The following is a 22,392-nucleotide window of genomic DNA, read 5'->3' as shown; positions in this document are numbered from 1 at the left end:
GTAGCATGTTGATACGTGTTAAATGAAAGAATGAAGACAATCAGCCACACCGATTATTAGAATTTAGAAATTGGGAAGACCTTAAAAAGACTGATAATTTTCCAAATAAAAACTTGAAAGTGACTTTAATAAAGAAAAAAATCCTACGGTGCTTAATCAATAACAAGGCCCGTTAATTAATTAATTGAGTTCCCTCGTACGAAGGAAAGGAACTTTTAATCATACCAATGCAACAGCATTGATAAGCCACGTACTAGTTGGCTTTCCATTTGGCACGAAGTAGCTGGTTATTATTAATATATATGGTCCCCATGATTATGGCTGAAGTTTTCAGTTGGCGTAATCGAAACAGATGTCAAAAGTAGAGTGGAGAAGTACGTATAGATGTTTACTGTGACCGATTGAAAAGATGGATGATAATGCATGCCTTAAATTTATGATTTTTTTTTTTTTTGACGATATAATTTAGGAATAAGAACTAGCTAGACTGTAGTGAATTAGTTTAAATGATTAATAATTGTAATAAACGTCAGTTTAGGATTGACGTACATACAAGGTGTTTTTAACGGCTTTTAAATTGGCTAAAGCTTTGTGTAAACTATTATATGAAACTTATAGTTAATGCAGCTTCTTTGTTTCCTTTTTTTTTTTTTTTTGGGGGGGGGGGGGGGGGGGGGGGGGCAAATTTATCGTCAATGGAGCTGATTTGGAAGGCTGTTTATTACATCAATATTTATTGAGATTTCAACCTACGAAATGCAATAATATTAGAGAGATTTCTCGAAGCCAAAATAATTTTATTTTATTTATTTTATGGAAAGCTTAAAAAATTATTCTGCATTATCGGTTTTAGTCTAGTTTAGTAAACCTTTATGTGTTATTTTTCTATATTTCAAAAGGTTAAACACATAAAGAGTTCTGACCTTTTTTTTATTTTTATTTTTATTTTTATTTTTGTTTTTTCTTTGCTTCAATATGAGTTATGACATAATGCTTATTGTTTCAAACGATAACTTTAATTACAAGTAAAAATAACTTTATTTTACAAAGCTTTGTGCAAATATAAGATTATCCGGGTTTTAAAAAAATATATTTTATTTTCAAACATAAATGAAAAAAAAGAAGAAGAAGAAATGATTGTAAAATCTAAAAAATATATATATATATATATATATATATATTGAATGCTTATTTATTTCTAGAACAGATATATTAATTTTTCTCGAAGAAAGACATGGTATTTATAATTTTAAAAAAATAGTATTTATCAGTTTTACTTTTAATAAGCGTATCATTTTTTATTTTTTTCTCTCTAAGTAGTGTACATAATAGTTATTTGCAGTAGTGTACATACTAGTTATTTCAAATAACTATTAATAAAAACTTATTAATTGGTCGAACCCCGGATTTTCTTACACGGAGGACTCGCTCAATTTTTTTATTTAATTCTCTTTTTGTTGTTGACCAATTTAACTTTCAAAATCTAATTGTACCCCTCATCAACTCTTCCATACATTAACTTTTTTTTATCTTTTTGTTTTCTATTTTAATATTTTCTTATCTGTAATATACTTTTTTACGATAAAAACTATTTAATATAATTGAAATAGTTTTTGAAGTAAATATAATCAAAATATACGATTTTTTAGTGAAATAATCATTACTTAACCACTACATTAAATATATTAATGGTCATTATAATTATTTAATAACCAAAGATATATGCAATTTAAACAAAAATATGATTATCGCAATACTTATTTATCTACTAAGTTTTTGTTTTAATTACACAAAAATTGAGTTGCCAAATTTATGAATTTAATACATATTTCTTCTAATTAGCTTCTTTTCTTAACAAACATATTTAATTTACTTTAGTTTAGTTAATTAATGTCAAAATCAACAATTTTTCATCTTCAAAGAGTACAAATGTTTATTTTGTTTTATAAATTTGTAATAAATTTAGTATGAAAGGCAAACCAAATTTGTCAAAATCATTGAAATTATATTTTTCTCTCAAAAATTGAATTAAAATGAAAAGGAATATTTAATACTACCTAGTTTACTTAAGATTTCATTTGTTTTTTTTGGGGTAAATTATTGAATATTTTAACTAATTAGAGTTTGATATAGAAATAGAAAAAGATGTTTAGATATTTCTCTTTCCAAACTATAAATTTGAGAACAATGTATTACCCAGAAAAAAAAAAAACACAAAACAAAAAACAAAAACAAAAACAAAAAAACAATCCAACACTATCATATATATTGACCCAAAAAAATCAAACACTTCCATAAAATAATGCCCCTATGACGAAATTTCTTGGGTCTGATATTGTTTCATATATATATATATATAAGCCCAATTTTCAATTATAAAACTAAATTATAAAATTAGGAAATATTTGTAAGTATGCATAATTTAGAGTTTAAAGTACAAAATATTCCTAATGAAATCAGCTTCATTTCATTTTATATATAAAATATATATAGGAGTATATTTTTTCTTTTTTCTTTTTTTTTTTATATAAGAATATATATATATATATATTATTTAACTGTGATGGACCATTTTATAAGAGTTTTACAATTCATTATCACTGATAACTATCACCGACTTATGTAGCAAACTTTAATTAGAAACATTTAATTCTATTATTTTTATATAATTTTAGAAATAATTTTTTTAAAGATAACCATTTAAATTGTTATTTTATATATATATATATATATATATATATATCCCACTAACAATTGTTTACAGTAATGATAAATAATTTATATTTTTCCTCTTAAATGCTTTTCAAGCTACTTCCATGATTGGTGCCATACATAGATTGGATATCATGTCTGTTAACCCCACCCGGTCCTATGATTTCAAGTAGTTTTCCAACAGAAAAAACATAAAAAATAAAATATAACAAAAAAAATATGTATAGTAAAATCTTGGAAACTTAATTAATGTTGTATGGCCTTATTGGTTTTGAGTTGCTTGAATCAATGGCTAATCACCCTTTTGCCTCCTTAAATTGCAGACTCTTCAACAAATTATTGCCGCTTTATGAGCAATGATGTGTTTACAAACATTTTTTATTTTTTCTATACAAACAATTTGTATATAATTTTTTTCGTTTTCAAGCAATGTCTTAACTTTTTAGATGCAAGTTGATAAAGCAGTTCCTTAATAATTAATTAACAATTAAAGGATGGATTTCAGCATGTTTTGAAAGGATTAGGGCAAGATTAAACTAAAGAGAACAAGGTTTTATGTTTGGAAATTGATTTGGAGTTTTAGGTGTTCTCGGTTTGCTTTGGTTAAGCTGCTGGAAAATTTTCCAGTTTTCACTAGTTTGTGTTTTTTTTAGTTTCAAAATGGAAACTAAAGTATTTTCTCCAAAAAATTCAACTCTATATTCATTTAGATGTAATACATACTTATAGCATACAAAATAGGTGTGAAAGCACACCATTGCTGGTTCTAAACATCAATACAAAACAAGTTCTTCATGGTGAAGCAAAACCCATGTGTAAAGTAACTTTGCCACATGCATCATGGTCTGTTGACAAGTGTTTCTACCTCATTAGGTGCTTCATGTTGAAGTAGTCCTCATGCATGATGACACATGTCCTTCCATACATCGGATGAGAGAGAGGCCGAATGATTTGGTTCCATGTCACCAAGTAGTTTCCATGTCACCATCTTAGTCACCTAAGTGCTTTCCATATCATCAAGGTGCTTCATTTCACTAAGCTTCCTAATTCTCTAATATAGCTAATACATATTAACTAACACATTTTGGTGTTTTTGTGCACCAGCTTAACAAGCTTAGAAAACATAACAAACGGACTTAACTGCAAAACTGAAATACAAACCAAACTAAGGAAGTTGTTTTTCGACCAAGGCATTAGGCTTGGTCTTGGGTTTGACTTGTTTATGGCTAGCAATTGTCATGATTCTCTAACACGTTTCAAATCTATGATTTGAAAGTTATCAATGGTTATTAAAATTTGTATTGTCGTAGAGCGACGTATATGTATCATTTCGGGAAAAAAAAATACAGATAGCATATAAATATTTATACCAAAGTTTAAAAATATATAAATAAAACAACGGAAGTCTAGCTCAAAGTTCTATTAGCAACAATTAGCTTTGAGTCCTTGACCTTCTCAATTATAAGACTATATTAATTACGATGCAGCTAAATATTTAAGTGCGATATCAGTTAATCATAGTCCAAAAAGGCACTTGCTTAAAAAATAAAAATAAAAAATGTGAGAGAGAGAGAGAGCCCGGTGTTTATCCATGAACCAAATTTTCTTGCACTAGTAATAATAATATCGATATATAAGATCGAAAAAGATGATGATCGTTTTATGATTTTCATTATTTTTAAGTTTTAACATGGGATCGCTATTTTCATCAACAATATATATAATTATATAATTTATTTGTTGGACAGTCGAGAAAAAATAATATTAGAGAAGTTATAGGCCCTTCCATTATTCCATAACATATCAAATTAAATGAAACAGAAAAAAAAAAAAAATAAGTACATACACGCTAATCAAATAGAATTAGCAACACAAAAGGTTAAAGCGTTCATTAGTTGATCAAGTCAGCCATTTCATAAAATGGTGTATGATATCATAATTATTTCTCTCCGATATGTTGTCTGACTCCTCATCAACAAAGTTTGACCAGGTTTGTAAATAATTTGAACTACTAGTCAATGAAATCTAAATGGACCAAAAAAACAAAAAATAAAATCTAAAATAATATTACAAATGTTAAAATACATAACAAATTTATTTATCAAATAATATATATTAAAATATTATTAATTAATACATTTATATAATTTAAATATAAAAAAATAAATTTTAAAATAATAATTAAATTAATAATAAATTAATTAAATATTATTATATTATATTCTGTATAAATTTTTTTAATAATTTGAGCATTATTTAATTTCAAAATGCACCCTTAACTATTATTTTTCTATTTTATTTCGCTTTAAATCACGGGACCCACCAGCACAATAGTCAAAATCACATCGATGAGTCACTCAAAAATAACAAAGAAAAGCAAAGGTCACATCTTCGGGATAATTTTCAATAATCAAATATAAGAGGTATAATTTTTCTAAATTGGCTGTTCTACTTCCTACCCTTGAAACACGGTTACCGTATTGATGTTAAAAGCAAAGGTCGCATCTTCGGGTTAAATTTCATGTTTTCACATGGCAGAGTCCCCCTCTATAAATAGAACAAGAGCCCTGCCCCAAATATTGCGCCACAAAATTAGCTAGCTGGCTTTTCAATATTTATTCATCATCAGAAAAAATATTGTGAAAAATACAAGATGAAGTGTCTGTCTTTTGTAGTGATAGCGGTGGCCATGGTGGCGGTGGCGCTTCTAAGCGAAGCTCCGGTGGCTGAGGCTGCTACATGCAGCCCGACGGAGCTGAGCCCATGTATAGCGGCGATTACGTCGTCGTCACCGCCGTCAAGCTTATGCTGCAGCAAGCTGAGGCAACAGAAGTCATGCCTCTGTGGCTACCTTAAGGATCCTAATCTCAAGCAGTATGTTAACTCTCCTAATGCCAGAAAAGTTGCATCCACCTGTGGAGTTCCATTCCCCAATTGTTGATTCTCAATTTATTAATATATTCTGTGTTTGTTTGATAATAAATATGGTCAGCCGATCTACATATATATATATATATACAAAGCAAAACCTATGGTTTTCTTCATGATCGAGTGGTGCTGAGCTTTTATAGCATATGAATATGAGAACTAATGAATAAAAACTTGGTGTATTGCCAACTCTATGTATGTTCATTTGGAACATGGTGTAGCTCTTAATTTGCTCTAATAAGGGTATGTATCGCAGTTGAAGTTCATGATTTCTTGGTTGTAATGTGAAATTATAATTATAAGACTGAAAATATATATACGTATTCTGCTTATAATTAATTATTATATTTGGGATGATTATTCTACTTCAAATGGATATTCCAGTCATTTACAACTTAAAAAAAAAAAAAAAAAGAAAAAAAAAAGAGGAAAAAAGAAGTGCATATTCCAAAATCATTGCCGCAGCAGTTAACAAATTTGATGTGATTAATTAATTTGGTTTTTTGTTAAATATGAATGCCAAGCCATCGAGCACTCAAGTTAATTTAATAGTACACAGATATTGGATTTCCATTTCATGATTTACAAATCTTCCTTGGAAAATAAAGGTCTAATAACCAAGAAATGTTGACTATGTTGTGATTTTAAAAGTAGAAGGATAATGTCTGGGATGTTAGAGAGAAACAAACAAGCTAGCACAAAACACTTTATTTTCTTTTTTCCACTTTTGTAATTTTATTGATAAGGTCTTCCTGTTAATTTTCCCTTTGCACAGTTAATTCTTTCTTATTAATTTGATTTGCCAAGTTGATAAACCCAAAAACTTTAAGATAAAGATTGAACACACACAACACGAGTGCAACCCACAAGTGTTCACACACAAGAGACACGTTCACCCAAAAGTCCCTATCTCTGAAAACATACCGACAAAAATACGTCCAAGCTAGATCTAGTCGTTCAATTATTGAAAAATAACATTCTAATTAAAGATTAAAAGAAAGAAAAGAATTTGTCTAAAAGAAAGAAACCTAGCGGTTAAAAGATTGTTTGCCCAAATTATTTATTAGAATATTCAAGAACGAAGATTAATAATATTCAAGAATTATTTTAAATTTAATTACAAGTTTTTTTTTTTTTGGAATATTGTTGTTAATAATTTATATTGGTTTAGATACATTCTACATATATATATATATATATATATATATTTTTGACATTTTTTTTGTTACGATGGAAAAGTGGAAGAAAAGAAAAAGATTGAGGAAAAATATAATGAGGGAAAATAGGATGGTTGTTTAATTAGGAAAAAGAAAAGGATGAATAGAAAATTAAAGGTTGAGTTTTTCATCCAAAATAATCTCTTTACATGTAAAAATATTATTGGAAGAAAAAACGTTTATTGAATACAAAATAGCTAAATTTGTCTAAAAAATTTTTCTTTCCTCTCGTTTTTCATTTTTATACCATATGAAGGATAGAAAATAATTTTTCATCTTTCATATCATTCTAAACAATAAAGGGAAAAATATAAATATTTCTATCCCATTAATTTTTTCCATCTCTCTTCCATGTTTCATCTTTCCTATTTTGTATCCCTACTTAAGATGGATGGATTGAAATTTGGATCATAAAAACAGTAATTTTTAACACTTAAATATACCCGCAGAGACTTAATAGTGTTATTAGGTCTAAGAGGTACTACGTATGGGCTCCAAATTAAATTTCCGTCCATTGAATTGAATTCCTCGAATCAATTCCTCCTATGGGAAGGAATTAAAACATTGTAATCCTTATATTATTATTATTATTATTATTTTGCTCGAATTGTAATCAATTGACTTACCATGATGGACATCTGAAAAGTTCAACCAAGCCCAGTCAAATAACCAGAGAGTAGGTCCACACTCTTTCCAGAAGCCTTGGTCCAATTAAAATCCGGCTGTAGTATTGCAAACTATCTCCGTACATACAAGAAGATTTCAATATCCAACCCAACGATGAAAATATTATGGTTAAAAAAAAGGCGAAAAAAAAAAAAAAAAAAACAAAACAAATATTAGAATTCTACGAGGGGGAACACTAGTCTTGAATATTAATTACAACTTTTAAAAACAAAGATGCTTCAAAACCTCGTACACGAGATACATTGAACTTTGCAGGAGCGTAGCCAAAGTTTAATTTTAATTAAAATTTCTATTACACTTCTCTCCACCTATCTTTTTTCTCTTCTATTTTTTCTTTTTCTTTGTTGACAGAAAAAAAAAAAAAAAGAAAAAAAAAAGAAAGAAAGAGAATATATTGATTAAGTAGATGAAGCATAGCAATGAGAAAAGGTGGAAGTCAATATGGCTCCTTCTTCTATTCAAATAAAAATAACTTCACTCCAACTATTTATGTAAAGTCTCTTGTTGTCCGTGGGTACGCCATGATACTGCAACATAAATGATATATACCTATTTAAAATAACATAAATGAAATTTATTTTAGAGGAACCACCATTACAAAATTAATTATCAAATATTTTCCAATAGTATTTTGAAGGAATAATAATATAGATAAAAATGCAACAAATTTAGCTATACATGGTCTAACTAATTAGAAAATTAATTTACTAAAATAAATTTATTCTTTGAAACAAAGATAATGTAAACGGATTGCAAGGCTAACAAAACCTTTTTAAAACATTAACCTCTAATGACGATGAAATGAATGTTTTATTTACAAGTGCTTCTTCATAATTGTTCCAAATTTAATATATATTTTAAATTTATAAGATTAACCACAAAAATAATTGAAAAAATGATGAAAGAAAATTTTCATTATAACCAAAAGTTTTCATAAATTTCGATGTGCAATAAATCAAAGAGTAATTGAATAAATATTATATTGTTCAGAAGTATATTTCTAGTGTCAATTATAAATTTATTTTTCTAGTTTCAACTATAAATAGTAATAATAATTAAATAAGCATGATATAATTTTTTTTTTAACATATGAAGCATGATATAACTTAAAAAAATGGCAATGACTATTACAAATATAATTTTAGATAAATGAGATATTAAAAATAAAAAGTAGATAAATGAGAAAGATATCATAAATATATGCAAAGATGATGGTTTAGATAAATGAAACAAATTCTTAGGGGAAAAAAAAAAAGATAAATGAAACAAATTATTAAAAAAAAAAAGAGAATAATATTAAAAAAATTCAAAAGCAGTTAGCAGGCTTGGTTGGTGGGGGAATTACCAAAATGAAAAATCCAAACACGGATGGAAGGGGGCACAACAATGGAAAATAGGGCAAATAGTGATATAAGTAATGAAAATAAAAAGAAAAATTAAAAAATTTGAAGGGGCGATCGTCCCACCGGGTCCTACATAGGTCTGTCGGTGGGAAACACTCTAATACTCCAGCAGTACTGAGTGAGTGGATACTTCCTCTATTAAATAAAGGACATTTGGACAAACAATGCCACATCAGCCGCATAACTAAACTGCTGTGACACCGTTAAAAAAACCACGTTAACCTTGAAAGACGAAAGGCCATCCGAACCGAATCGTAGTCCTTAAAAGCCAATCTCATCTCCAATATTTCTTTCTTCTTCAGTCAGTTCGGATGTCTATTTATATTGTTATATATTTTTTAAGTTATGTAAAACATTCTAAACGCAGTGAAAATAAATTATTTTAATATGTACCACAGCCACCAGAATTTAAAAAAACAAAAAAAAAAAAGAAACAAAACCAAAAAAAAATCCCAAAAAAATAATAGCAGCTACAACGCAGGAAACCCACCCAAAAAATCAAAAGTCAAATCCAGCATGTAAAACTGATTGAAAAAGATAATAATTAAAAAAACTTAGAGAAAACAAAAAAAGGGTCTTGTCACGGACTTGTTTGTTTACCCTTCAAGTCGTGCGGCCTTAGTTGCTATTCCGACCCTTTGTTGCAACTAAGTAAGCCTTTTGCCCACTAAAAGAGAAAGCTAAGCAAAGAAAGCTAGAGCACAAAGAGAGTTTGGAAGAATGAAAGTATATTGCTTAGAGGAGAGCTTTACAAGTGAATGTGGGAATTCTTGGATATGCTTGGATTGTTGGATGGTTGGATGTTCATCCTACAAATGAGGGTTCACCCCCTTTATATAGAGGGCTTGGCACGTAGTACGAGGATACAACATTCTAGACCTTGCACACATGGCACTATCCTGGATAAGATTCTAGATAATTTTCCTAGATATTTCTATGGACTATTCTAGAAGGCCATCTTACTACATGATCCTAGAATGTTCTAGAAAGGTACATATGTCCTAGATTGTTCTATAGTATTCTAGAACCTTCCAGAGATCTCTTGAGTCATCTAGAACCTTCTAGACTTCTCTTGAATCATCTATAACTTTCTAGAATTCTCTTACCTAGAAGCTTCTAGAATCTTCCGGACCCCTCCAGATTTCTCTTGAATTATCATGCATTCTCATGGAGAGTCTTGAATATTCCGAATATGCCTCAAGGATTCCTCCATTTTCATGCGGAACGTGACACTCTCCCCCACCTAATTTCGCGACGCCCTCGTCGCGCCTTCTTCCTTGAACCTTTGAATATGATCTTTGAATTGCCAAAGTGCATCAGCAGGTTCCCAACTTGCTTCGCTATTGGGTAGTCCCTTCCATTTCACCAAGTACTCATGTCTCGGATGGTTATCCCTTCCACGAACTATTCGATCGGCTAATATGCTATCCACATCCTTGTCATAAGTGTTGTAGACACCTATTGGTGCTCGCTTGGACTCCCCTCTTGTATGGTCTTCCTCATCTTTGTAGTATGGCTTTAGACAACTTACATGGAAGACCGGGTGAAGTTTGAGTGTAGAAGGTAACTCTACCTTATAAGATACCTTGCCCACCTTCTTGATGATTGGAAATGGTCCCTCGTATCGGCGAACAAGGCCTTTGTGTAGTCCTCGGGTAGACTTGTGTTGGGATGAAAGGATTTTGATGAACACCAAGTCTCCCACTTGATACTTCACGTGCCTTCTTTTTGTGTCGGCCCATTTCTTCATTTTCTTGGTTGCTTTTGCAGGTGGTTTTGCACCGGGATCCAACTCTATGCAATGATCCACCTCCCTCCTTGGTGGAAGTTTTTTTAGGTAGTTGTGGTGGCATGCATCTTTGAACTCCTCAAGGACTTGGCTAACCTCCTTCAGTGGCTCCTTGGAAGTAACTTCTTCTTCCTCGCGTAGAGTAGCAAGGAATGTAGGCTCCCCTTTCTTTACTCCTTTCTTGAGTTGTATGGCGGAGAGGCGGTTGGAAGTACTTGGCTTGTGCATTGTTGGAATCATGCAAGGGCTCCCTCCATTATGCACACCGTGTTGTAGCGAGGGAGTGGGAACACATTGAATTGCCTAAGGAATTCCATGCCAAGTACAATATCAAAATCATCCATAGGAGCAATGGAGAAGTTTACGTTACCTTGCCAAGTGCCAAGGTGCAACTCCACGTTACGGGCCATGCCATCTAGCAGTTTAGCCTCCGCATTCACAGTTTTCAACCACCCTTGACCTTTGTTGAGTTTAAGGCCAAGCCTCATGGCCTCCTCCTTCCTTATGAAGTTGTGAGATGCGCCGGTGTCTACCATGACTTGGGCATCTTTCCCGTTGATACGTGCCGCCACGTACATTAGGGAGTTGTTCTTCGTATTGTTGGTTGGGATTGGACTAACCTTCAGTGAGTTGAGGAGTTGTAGACAACCCATTTGTGTGTGCTCTTGAGTTTCCCTCTCTTCGAGCATGGCACTTAAGGACTTCCTCTTCGGACAATCTCTAGCCCAATGGGGACCATCACATAAGAAGCAATTTTCCTTCGGCTTGAATTCGGGCTTGCCTCCTTTCTTCCAATCTTTGTTAGGTAGTGGTGGCCTTCTTGGAAACTCCTTACTTTGGGGAGTTTTATGGAACTTGGCTCCCCCACCTTTAATATAATTATTCTTAGGCTTAGGGTTGGAACACTCACCTCGCCTATATTCGACAAGCGTTTCGGCCGTAGTGAGGGCAGTGGAAATATCTTGTACTCCCCTTCATTGAAGCTCTTGGCATGCCCACGGTTGCAACCCATCCATGAAGTTGAAAAGGAGATCCTCCTCACTCATGTTAGGAATTTGGAGCATTAACCCAGAGAATTGCTCCACATATTCCCGGATGGATCGTTGGTGCTTCAACTCCTTCATGCGTTTCCTAGCATCATTCGCCACATTCTCGGGATAGAATTGCTTCTTCAATTCACTCTTTAAATCTTCCCAAGAATTGATAGCGCATATGCCTTTCTTCATTTCTTCATGCTTTCTACGCCACCATATCGCAGCAAGATTAGTAAGATAGAGGGTAGCGGTGTTTACCTTTTGCTTCTCGTCTTGGAAATCCAAGGCTTCAAAGTACCGTTCCATATGCCACATGTAGTTGTCCAACTCCTTTGCATCCCTTCTCCCACTAAACTCCTTGGGCTTGGGAGCATCTACCCTTGGAGTAGAGACTATTTGTTGGGTAGTGACGGTGCCACTAGTTGCAGCTCTCTTGCATAACGCCCAATCCTCACGTGTCTCCTCTAAACTCTTCTTGCATAAGGGACAAGGTTTCCATTACCTTTGTTTGGAAAGCTTGGCTTTCTTGACGCCACGCCTCGGTGTTGGCCTCGTTGGTGTCTTGTATGGTACCTCTAAGCTCCCCCACTTCTTTTTTTTTTTTTTTGGTTGTTTCTGAAAGAGGGCCAAATCTCGACTGCGCCTCATCTGAGTATTAGATGGTTCTACATTTATGGATTTTTGAAGGTAACTTTCGGTTTTTCTTTTGTGATGTGAGAAAGAGGAAGAAGATGAGGTTTAGAGTTGGAGAGGGAGGAAGACGACGTTTAACGTTGACGTCTGTTAATCAGTTTTACAGCTGGATTTTAGTAGAATGATGTGGCAGAGTTTGTCCAAATGTCCTTTACCTAATGGAAGGAGTATCCACTTGCTCAATACTCCGGGAGTATTAGAGTTTTTTCCCTGTCGGTGGGTGTGATAAATTAATTTCATAATTGGAACAACTGAGTTAATAAGTTAAAAGTTTTATTTTCGATTCTGTTGTACGGTAATATTTACAAAAATATTAATAATAATATACTTTTTTTGTCTTTATAATAATAATATAGTTTTAGTAACAATAATAGTACTACATTAGCCCATAAGCGTATGACACCCCCCCACCCTCTCCCCAAAAAAAAAGAAAAAAGAAAAAAAAAGAAACTGTAAGAGTCGATACTACTTTCCGGCCAACTAATTATTTAGAATTATGTATACTTGTTATTATTATTATTTTTTTTTTTGGGGGGCAAAAATGTATACTTGTTACTTAATTGCGATGTATATGATCCATAAAAAAAAAAAAAAAATTGCCGTATATCTAACTTGTCAATCTTTTATTTTCTTTTTGTCTTTTCCTATTTTATTATTCATTAAGGTCCACCAGGCAAATAAATAAATATTAAGGCCATATTAGGTCGTTGAATTCTTCTCTTATTTGAGCAGATAATTAAATGGCTTTGATCATTCAAGAAATATATGATTAATAAAATATACATCATATAAATTATAATACATAAAAATAAAAATAAAAGATTTAAAAGTATGGTATCTCCTCTCTCACAATCACAAAACCCAAATATATATATATATATATATATATATATATATTTATATATATCTAAGTCACAGCTAAAAACTTATCCGTTTTAAGGCATCCAATAAATACTAATAATGTTGAAAGGAGTGATATTAATTTATTTCGTTGATAAAAAAGTTTTGAGCTAATCAAAAGGTCAAAACAGACAAACAAACATATAAACCAATGATAATTGACATGTCAATATCAAACAGAGCTCGCTAGGAGCTCCTTTTCACACTAGTGAAGAGGCAATATATATTATCGTTAATTTGGATGGGTCACAAAGAGTTGCCATGGCCTCCCTAGTGTTTATCAATGAACTCTCTCTCTATATAAATGCTCAGTCAGGAATTCCTGCCCAACTATCCTCCTAATCTATGTCTTCTCTGTCTCTCAATATCATTAATGGAGATGAAGAATACAATAATGTGCTGTGTTAGATTGTGTTTGGTAGCTGCGATAACATTGATAATATTTTCTAGCACACATTATCATGTGGCACCGGAGGCGGCAGATGATCATATTTGCAGCCTACTGAAGATGGAACCCTGCATAACGGCAATCACAACATGGACGTCACCGTCAAGCAATTGCTGCCGGAATGTGAGAGAGCAAAGACAATGCTATTGTGAGTTCTCTAAGGATCTAAACGTTGGGTGTTCCATGCCCTCTCAAAATGCTAGAAGGGTTTTCTGCCGACTGTTGCATTCGCTTTCTGAGCATTCGCTTTCCTGATCGCTACTTGCCTTAATTAATTAATTAATTAGCTTTTTATAATTTGGAGTCTATTCCTTAAAATCCAAATTATTTTTCACTTCTTATATTGATTATGCTAAGTTGTATAACATTTCTCGTAATCATGGTAGTCATTCAAATCGTGAAAACAACTCATGTACTATATATATATACATGTATATTACCAAAAAAAACACAAAAAAAAAAAACAAAAAAAAAAAAAAACAAAAAAACAAAAAACAAAAAAGAAGAAAATGCTATTGTGGAGGAAGTCTCTACTATATGAAAGAGTATAATCCAGTACCAGTTGTCAAATTGTACAGATTTAATTATCATTTATCATGATAAATAATTTTATCTATAATAACAAATATATGTATATATATATATAAAATGTAATAATTACTTATTAATCTAATAAAATAGTTTACTTTTTCATATAAATTTAAATAATTGGACGACTATATAAAAATTAAAATTTTTATGAATTTATTCTTATCAATAAAGCATTAATTATTTATTTAATTAAGTATATAGTCAATAAGTAATAATTATATTAACAAATTTAATTGGTGATTATCGTATATAACAATAAGTGAAATGTAATAGTTCACTCTATCTGTATGAGATATTGTCCAGCTTTCAAAGGTTTAAAATGCATCTCAATAGTTAGGGGTCTCATCCCTCACTTGCCAGTCCTACTGGTCCGGACTTCCCAGGCTCAATCGAGGTAATATCTGCTTTGAAAGCTAGGTGATGAACCCAATTCTACCCCTTATAGTTTTACTTCCCTCATAAGAACGCGTTTCAAGAAAAAAATATCCACAACCTCTTTCCAACCGATGTGGAACTTCACATCAAAATTCTTTTAAACTAGACTAACATCATGATCCCATTGTAAAACTTTCCATGCTTATCCTTAACCAAAAGTATTTGCATTGCCTATCTATTCCTAACATTACCGAAAATGAGAAACATTAATTTTTCAAATAATAATAATAATAATAATAATATTTAGCTTTTTTATAGCATCAATTTGTAATCAAACAACTTGCCAAATAAATTGGTATCTTCAATTACTCTACTCAAATTTATGCTTTTCCTTTTATTTGTTTATTTTTTTTGGGTAATTGCTCAAAATTCATGCTTGACAAACGTTTTGTTCTACAAAGTCATTTGTACAAAATTTTGAGCATACAATAAATTAAGAATAACTCGAGTGTGTCCATTTGTACAAGATTTTTTACTTTAATTAATCCCGATTTAAAAACATTCACACATAGATGTTAGAAATATAGAATTTTTATATTTTATGACAACATCGTGTAAAGAAATATCGATATACTTTCCAATTAAAGTAAATAATAATATTAACTATCGATAATCAATGATAATAATGATAAGGTCGAAATTTTTTTTGCACATGTCTGGGTGGTGTAGTTGGTTATCACGCTAGTCTCACACACTAGAGGTCCCCGGTTCGAACCCGGGCTCAGACACTGAAAATGTGTGATGCACTACAAGTTGTAGAACGGTCCGACTTGTGTAACACATGATATTCACTCCGCATATGCTTCTTATTTTATATTTTTTATTTATTTGTGTGTGTGTGTGTGTGTGTGTGTGTGTAACACATGGTCTAGATCTTTACTTCGCATATGCTTCTTATTTTTATCCTTTTTTTTTTTTTTTCTTTTTGTGTAACACATGGTCTTTACTGCGCATATGCCAAATTTTTATAGTTGTGAAATTTATCTTTTTCCGTGATGCATAACATATTGTAAGATCTTCACTTCGCATATGCTGCCTTTTTTTTTTGGGGTGTAACACATGGTCTTCATTTCTTTAATTATTATCCGATTTGTGTAACACGTGGTCTTCCCTTCGCATATGCCAAATTTTTATAATTGTGAAATTAATCTTTTTCCATGATGCATAACATATTATAAGGTCAAATTCTCAGTTTTTTTTTTTTTTTTTTTTTCCTCTTTTGACATATAACTTCCATCTACATCTATTTTACTTCATTGTTACAAAAGTTAAGAGCACCATGGCTCATCATACAAGTGATAAGGTCAAACTTTTCATCTACTTTCTTATTTATCATCAAAGTCGTAAAATAGTGTCTTGACGTGTTAATATCATTTTAAACATAAAAATCTCAATATTTTCCACTTTTTTTCTTCCTTGTCTGTCACAAAAGTTGTGAACCTCTTGATAGTCATCGAAGCCGTCAACCTCTTGATTGTTTATTTCATTTTATTTTTTCCTTTGTAGGTGCCGTCAAGATTGTGAGAGTCTTTATTGTCATCAAAGTTGTGAGCTATATCGTACATCACATATAATAATTTATTTTCTTCTTCTTTTTTATTGATTGGTTGTCAGAAAAGTTGTTAAACACCGTTTTCACCCATCATTTTTATTTAAAATGTAATTTTGTCTTACAATAATTTCCTTATTTCTTCTTTATAGTAATCAAAGTTGTAAAAGCTCTTGATATGTCTTAGAAGTTGCAGTAAGGTCAAACATTTATTTCAGACAGAAGTAGTATCCAATTGCACCGGTCCATTGGTGCCTGTGTAGCTCTTAAAAGAATCTCAACTTCCAAAAAAATAAAAAAAGGCCTGTTGATCCAGAGGTATCTTTTATGAAAGTGGTATGCCACTTTTTGAAGGTTTTTGAGGATCCGGATTTCAAGGAACGTTAAAGAGATTCGTCCGTACTGTTATACATATATATATATAGATGTATAGTAATTTTACGGTGCAGGTTTAAATATGCATCGTAATCTTATCCTCTCTATATATATACGGTGCAGGTTTATATATGCAGTTGGTACGTGCCGTAATTTTATCCTCTATATATATATATATATATATATATATATATGTATGAAAAAGTGTTTAATGTACTAAAATATTTAACAATTATATATATATTTTTAACAAATATCATTTTGTTTGTTGAATGATTAAATCTACCAAAATATAAATCATTTTAATTTTTGATTGAATAGATATAAAGATGAATAAGCATTGAAAAATTATGATAGTTGTCCAGATAATTTATACACCATTAAATCTAAATATTTAATAGACAAAATGAGATTGGTTAAATAATTTTATCAACTATCTTGACAAATGAACAGCACAATTTATATATAAGCCTCCTTTTAATTGCAATATTTGCTTTAGACATATTTCTCAACCCTTAGAGGTTTCTTTTTCTTCTTTTAAAAAAAAAAAAAAGGAAAAAAATGTTTTAATGAAATTTCTGTTTGTTTCTATATTGCCAAAGTCAGGTTTTTAATAAAAAAGATAAAGAAAGAAATACTTGAATAGAACGAGCTCTTTCGACTTTCAAGGAGACTAGAGCAAGAGATAGATCATCAAACATACTCAATTGTACTCGTAAACTTAATTTAGTACTAAAACTATTCAGAATACGTATGAGTTTGACCAATTTTATGTAAAATCCTCGTCCCTTTTGATTGTAATCCGTGAGGGAAAAAAATTGCTCAGTTGAACGGCGTGATTAACTGAATTTTACTTTATTTATTTAACATGTGGGAATTTGATTTGAAATTTCTTATGAGAAAAAAATGACTATACCACTTGATAATGATGAAAAAGTAATGACATTTGCATAAAACTTTATTTGACTTATTTAAAATGTGAGAATTTGAATTCAAATTCCTTATAAGAAACAGATGACTTTATTATTAGATTAACATTAAAAAGAAAAGACAGTTACACAACTAGTTTTCGTAATGCCTTATGTTACGTATATTTAACCTAAAAAGGCAATTGTCATATGTAGGGATGTAGCCAGGTTTAATATAAGAGGTGGCTTCATAATTTTTTTTTCCTTCTAAATCAACTTTAACAGTGCAAGGTAATTTTATTAATTAAAAGTAAGAATACATCTCCTTAGTAGAAGAAGATGGTAAAATTTAAATATACATAAAATACAATACATTAATTTCCGTTTGGAGTAAAAAAGTAACAATAGTAAACCTTATCTTTTAAAATATACATATGATCAACACAGTACATTATTACATTAATTTTCGAACGAGCACAATATATTAATTTTAAAAAAGGAAAAAGAAAGACAACAATATTGTCTATGTATTTTTTTTTTTTGTAATAAATGGAGAGGATAAGTATTTGAATTATTAAACTGTTCTATAGGAATATGTTTTATACCAATTAATAGTATTATACATATATATATAATATCAATAAATAAACAATTTAAAAAATGTAAACTATATAATGATACTATTAATATTGTTAGTATTCACTATTGTTTGTATTTCTTTTTCTTTTTTAAAATTACGGTATTAATTAATAATAAATGATTTAATATTATAAATTGATGATAAATATAGCATTAATATATAATAAAATTATTAATAATATATATATATATATATATAGATATAATTTTAATTTAAGTCAAGCCCACCGTTGCCCATGGGCAGTTTCGCTCTGGTCATATGAGTAATCATCCGTTGAAGCTCATCATTATTAGTGACCAAAAAAAAGAAAAAAACTAAAATTATAGATAGATGTAGAAGGTAGGTCATTAATTATAAGTTAGTATATTTGCTAAGCATATGTATCCAAGTATTAAATGCGAATGCATGATTTTGTTGATAAGCGTTTGTCCTTCTGGTAAACTCTGCCGAGCTGGATAGGTTTGCCAGCGAACACCGTCCCTGTAACACCCACGTCATCGTATGTCAATCCAAATGAACCTACCCCACATTTTGCCCCGCTAAGCTTTGACCACTTCCTTTGACATCAATTTGTCCAAGATAGGCACCGCCGCCCCAGTTTTCTGTCAACGTGGATGATTCCCAGGTTTCCTATTAAATTAATTAATACCTTACTCACAAATTAAAATTGAACTCTACTATATATCCGTACTATGAGTCAATTTAGGACATTTTTTAATTAATTAATTTGATTAACCCTAATTATTTTGCTGTATTTTTTTTTTATTATATAAGTGAAAAAATTGTCAAAATTAAAACAGAATGATACAACCATACATTTTAAGCACCCTTATTATTAAAAAAAAAAGAAAAGAAAAAAGAAAGGGCCTTTTTTTTTTTTCCCAAAGGGATCATTCGATGTACCAGGTATTTAATTAACAGGCATTTTTGGTAAATCATCTTATTGTTTCACGTAAATAAGTTTGCAACTTTCAAAAACTTTAATTAAGGATAAAAATTAATTCATCAAAACAAAATTGAATAACTTATTATCAAAGTTTTTGATATATAAAGCATTCATTATATATATATATACACACACACTACATATTATTATGATTAATTACAAGTTGTAGAAACCGGATAAGCTATGTCAAATCAGCTTTAAAAAGAAACCTTGTAATAATTAGGTTGTTAATGAGTTGTTTAGTAAAGGAAGTGCTTAATTGGAATTTGCTTCTTTTTGGAGAACAAAAAATTAAAAGAAATTGAAATTGCTTTTTTAGGAGAACATTTTTAATAATAATAATAATAATAATAATAATGATAATGAACAAATAAATAATTAATTATTATTAGACTGCTTTTTCCACCGAACGTTGGAAATATGAAGTTACGCGGCGCAGGGCTTTGCAATTCTTTATTTCTCTTTCTTTAGACACAAAATCAGGGAGTTCTAGTTCCTATCTAGAATTAAAAAACAAAAACTTCCTCTTCTTCTTCCTCTATATATAGATGGAAAATTTTGGAAGCAAAACATGTACTAACCAATCTCAGCCAGGGCTTCCGATCTATCCGTGATGCTTCCTCGCGTTCTCATAGTCTCTAGGCGTAGTGTTCGCAAGAACAAGTTTGTAGATTTCGTGGGTTCGTTCTCTTTTTCCCATAAAACCAAAACAGAGTTTTTGATATTTGTTACATTTGTTTATATTTTCATGTGTGTTTCTTAGTGTAATCTATTTATGATCTGCAGGAGAATATCATCTCGATCTTATAGTGGGTTATGGTGCAGTACCAGTTATTGTACCCAGAGTTTCAGGTGTCCATAGGTTATTGGACAGCTTCGAACCCATCCATGGAGTTCTTCTCTGTGAAGGAGAAGATATCGATCCTTCTCTTTACGAAAACGAAGTTTCAGGTCTTTCAGCGGAAGAGCTAGAAGAAATCAGAAGACTTCACGCGAGTGACACAGCAATCGACAAAGAAAAGGATTAGATCGAATTGAGACTTGCAAAGCTCTGCCTCGAAAGGAACATACCCTACCTGGGAATTTGCAGAGGCTCTCAGATTTTGAATGTTGCATGTGGTGGGTCACTTTATTTCGACGTTGCGAAAGAGCTCTCTAAGAATTGTGCAGTTGGACAAAAAGTCAAACACATTGATTACGATAATTATGATAGTCATAGACATGTTGTGAAGGTGGTGGAAAATACTCCTTTGCATCATTGGTTTAAGGATATTTTGGAAGGAGGAAAAATGGAGATTTGGGTTAATAGTTATCATCATCAAGGAGTTAAAAGATTGGCAGAGAGATTTGTTCCAATGGCTTTCACTCCTGATGGTTTAGTTGAAGGTTTTTATGATCCTGATGCTTATAATCCTGAAGAGGGTAAATTTATAATGGGGTTGCAGTTTCATCCTGAGAGAATGAGGAAGCCTGATTCTGAGGAATTTGATTATCCTGGTTGCCCATCTGCTTATCAGGTATAAATATATCTATCTCTATTTTTTTTCTTTTTTTCTTTTTTTCTAATGAGAGATTCAGTGTAAAAATACAGAAAAAGAAATTGACCCGATTGATGTTACATTGGTTTTGTTAAACAGGAATTTGTGAAGGCAGTCATTGCTTATCAGAAGAAGCTAAACAGCTCCAAATCAGAACCAAAAGCTTTGAAGCTTGAACAAAAAATGGAGAAGAAGAGGAAGAAAATTATAAGAAGTTTCTCACTTGCTAAGAATATTTACGCTACTAGCCGAGGCACACATCTGGTTAAAGAATCAGAGCTTGAAGTAGGAGCAGATTTATATGTACCCCATTTGGCATATGGGTCCTAGTCTCTATGTGTATGTGTATTTTGTATGTGTATTTTGTATCTCTAGTTACTTTCCATGCACAATGGTCCAGTGTCAGTTTCTTTGTAGAATCAATTAATAGTAGCAGTTAATGGTTTCTTTATGTGCTACTTATTTTCTTCCAAGTACAAGTAGTTACTTATGGATAAGGCAGTGAGTTTAGTTTATAAGTATTACGTTGACCGTAGAAGAATCTTTGAGTGAATGAAGTTTATTCCTAATCAAACTCTATCTTTATCTCTTTATCTCTATTTCTTCTTTTTTTTTTGTATCTTAAACTGCTATTTTCCTTTTGGTAAAAAGGAATGTATCATTTGGTATCTTAGCATCTTTCTATAGATTCCTGTGGGTAAATAGGTGCCGAATTCCAAAGTGAAAATTCTGGACATTTTGGCAAGGCATGAAACCAAATTTGAACAAATCAATGCGACTTTGCAAATGATTCTTATCAATTTACAAGGTTTGCATGCCCATCTAATGCAACAACCAATAGAACATGACCCTAATTCCTTCCATAAAGGGGACTCTTTACAAGTTTGTTCCTTGCTATGGGTACAACTTTGTACCTTCTATAATAGATAGCAACTCGGTGACTTCAAACCTTCATTAAAAAATCTCGCTTACAAAATTTCGTTATTTGAAGTCGTTTATGGGGTTCCATTGCCCTCCATGACATCCTATGTCTCTGGCATGACTAACGTCCAAGCGATGGACGACTTCCTTTGCAATCGATGCCAACTTCCTAAGGATTTACAACACAACCCCACCATTATAGAGATTTTCCAGTTTTGTACGAGCTCATTGATTTACAATGCTTTCCATATGAGTTTACTCAAGAAATAAGAAGGTCCAATTCATGTAGTATCTCTAAGCTTGTCCCTGATTTCTGATCCAGCCACCATCCTTGAGGACAAGGGTAAACTGAGGGGAGTGGGAAGATATGTATCCAATTTGGCATATGAGTCCTAGTCTCTATGTGTATGTATGTTTTATATCTCTAGTTACTTTCCATGCAAAAGGGTCCAGTGTCATTTTTTTTGTAGAAACAGTTGATAGTAGCAGTTAATGGTTTTTTTATGTGCTCTTTATTTACTTGGATTTTCTTCCAAGGATTAATAGTTACTTATAGATAGGGAAGTGGGTTTCGCTAGTACTAGTAGTTACTTATAGATAATGAAGTGGGTTTAGCCTATAAGTGTTATGTTGACTACAGAAGAACCTATGAATGAATAAAATTTATTTATAATCAAA

At 31.3% G+C, this 22,392-nt stretch overlaps 2 protein-coding genes and 1 non-coding gene across 4 annotated transcripts; all 3 read left to right on the top strand.

Annotated features, from left to right (window-relative positions):
• Positions 1 to 5,278: 5,278 nt before the first annotated feature.
• LOC112491434 (non-specific lipid-transfer protein 2) lies at positions 5,279 to 5,985 on the top strand. Its single transcript, XM_025073108.3, has one exon. The coding sequence runs from the start codon at positions 5,366 to 5,368 to the stop codon at positions 5,651 to 5,653; it is 288 nt and encodes a 95-aa protein (XP_024928876.1). The 5' UTR covers positions 5,279 to 5,365; the 3' UTR covers positions 5,654 to 5,985.
• Positions 5,986 to 15,491: 9,506 nt separating this feature from the next.
• Positions 15,492 to 15,565, top strand: TRNAV-CAC (transfer RNA valine (anticodon CAC)). Its single transcript has one exon. It is a non-coding gene; the product is annotated as a tRNA-Val (tRNA).
• A 4,144-nt stretch (positions 15,566 to 19,709) lies between these two features.
• Positions 19,710 to 21,386, top strand: LOC107416007 (putative glutamine amidotransferase GAT1_2.1). Of its 2 annotated transcripts, none has more exons than XM_060816620.1 (3): positions 19,710 to 19,935; positions 20,081 to 20,772; positions 20,893 to 21,386. In XM_060816620.1, exons 2-3 carry the CDS (start codon positions 20,545 to 20,547, stop codon positions 21,121 to 21,123), a joined length of 459 nt encoding a protein of 152 aa, XP_060672603.1. In that variant the 5' UTR covers positions 19,710 to 19,935; positions 20,081 to 20,544; the 3' UTR covers positions 21,124 to 21,386. The 2 variants fall into 2 exon arrangements, with proteins under 2 accessions (XP_060672603.1, XP_048328024.2); XM_048472067.2 differs by having other exon boundaries at positions 20,042 to 20,772.
• The last annotated feature ends 1,006 nt before the right edge of the window (positions 21,387 to 22,392 follow it).

Source organism: Ziziphus jujuba, chromosome 4 (assembly GCF_031755915.1).
Source record: "Ziziphus jujuba cultivar Dongzao chromosome 4, ASM3175591v1".
NCBI classification, from domain to species: domain Eukaryota; kingdom Viridiplantae; phylum Streptophyta; class Magnoliopsida; order Rosales; family Rhamnaceae; genus Ziziphus; species Ziziphus jujuba.
The sequence above is the reverse complement of the archived record's forward strand: the minus strand, read 5'-3'. Positions and strand labels throughout refer to the sequence as shown.

What these genes read in the sequence shown, in the direction of transcription:
- LOC112491434 (XM_025073108.3), top strand. Translation starts at nt 5,366, where the DNA reads ATGAAGTGTCTGTCTTTTGTAGTGATAGCGGTGGCCATGGTGGCGGTG.
- LOC107416007 (XM_060816620.1), top strand. Translation starts at nt 20,545, where the DNA reads ATGGAGATTTGGGTTAATAGTTATCATCATCAAGGAGTTAAAAGATTG. An exon ending in GTTGCCCATCTGCTTATCAG is followed by an intron (nt 20,773 to 20,892) that starts GTATAAATATAT and finishes TTTGTTAAACAG; the next exon opens with GAATTTGTGAAGGCAGTCAT.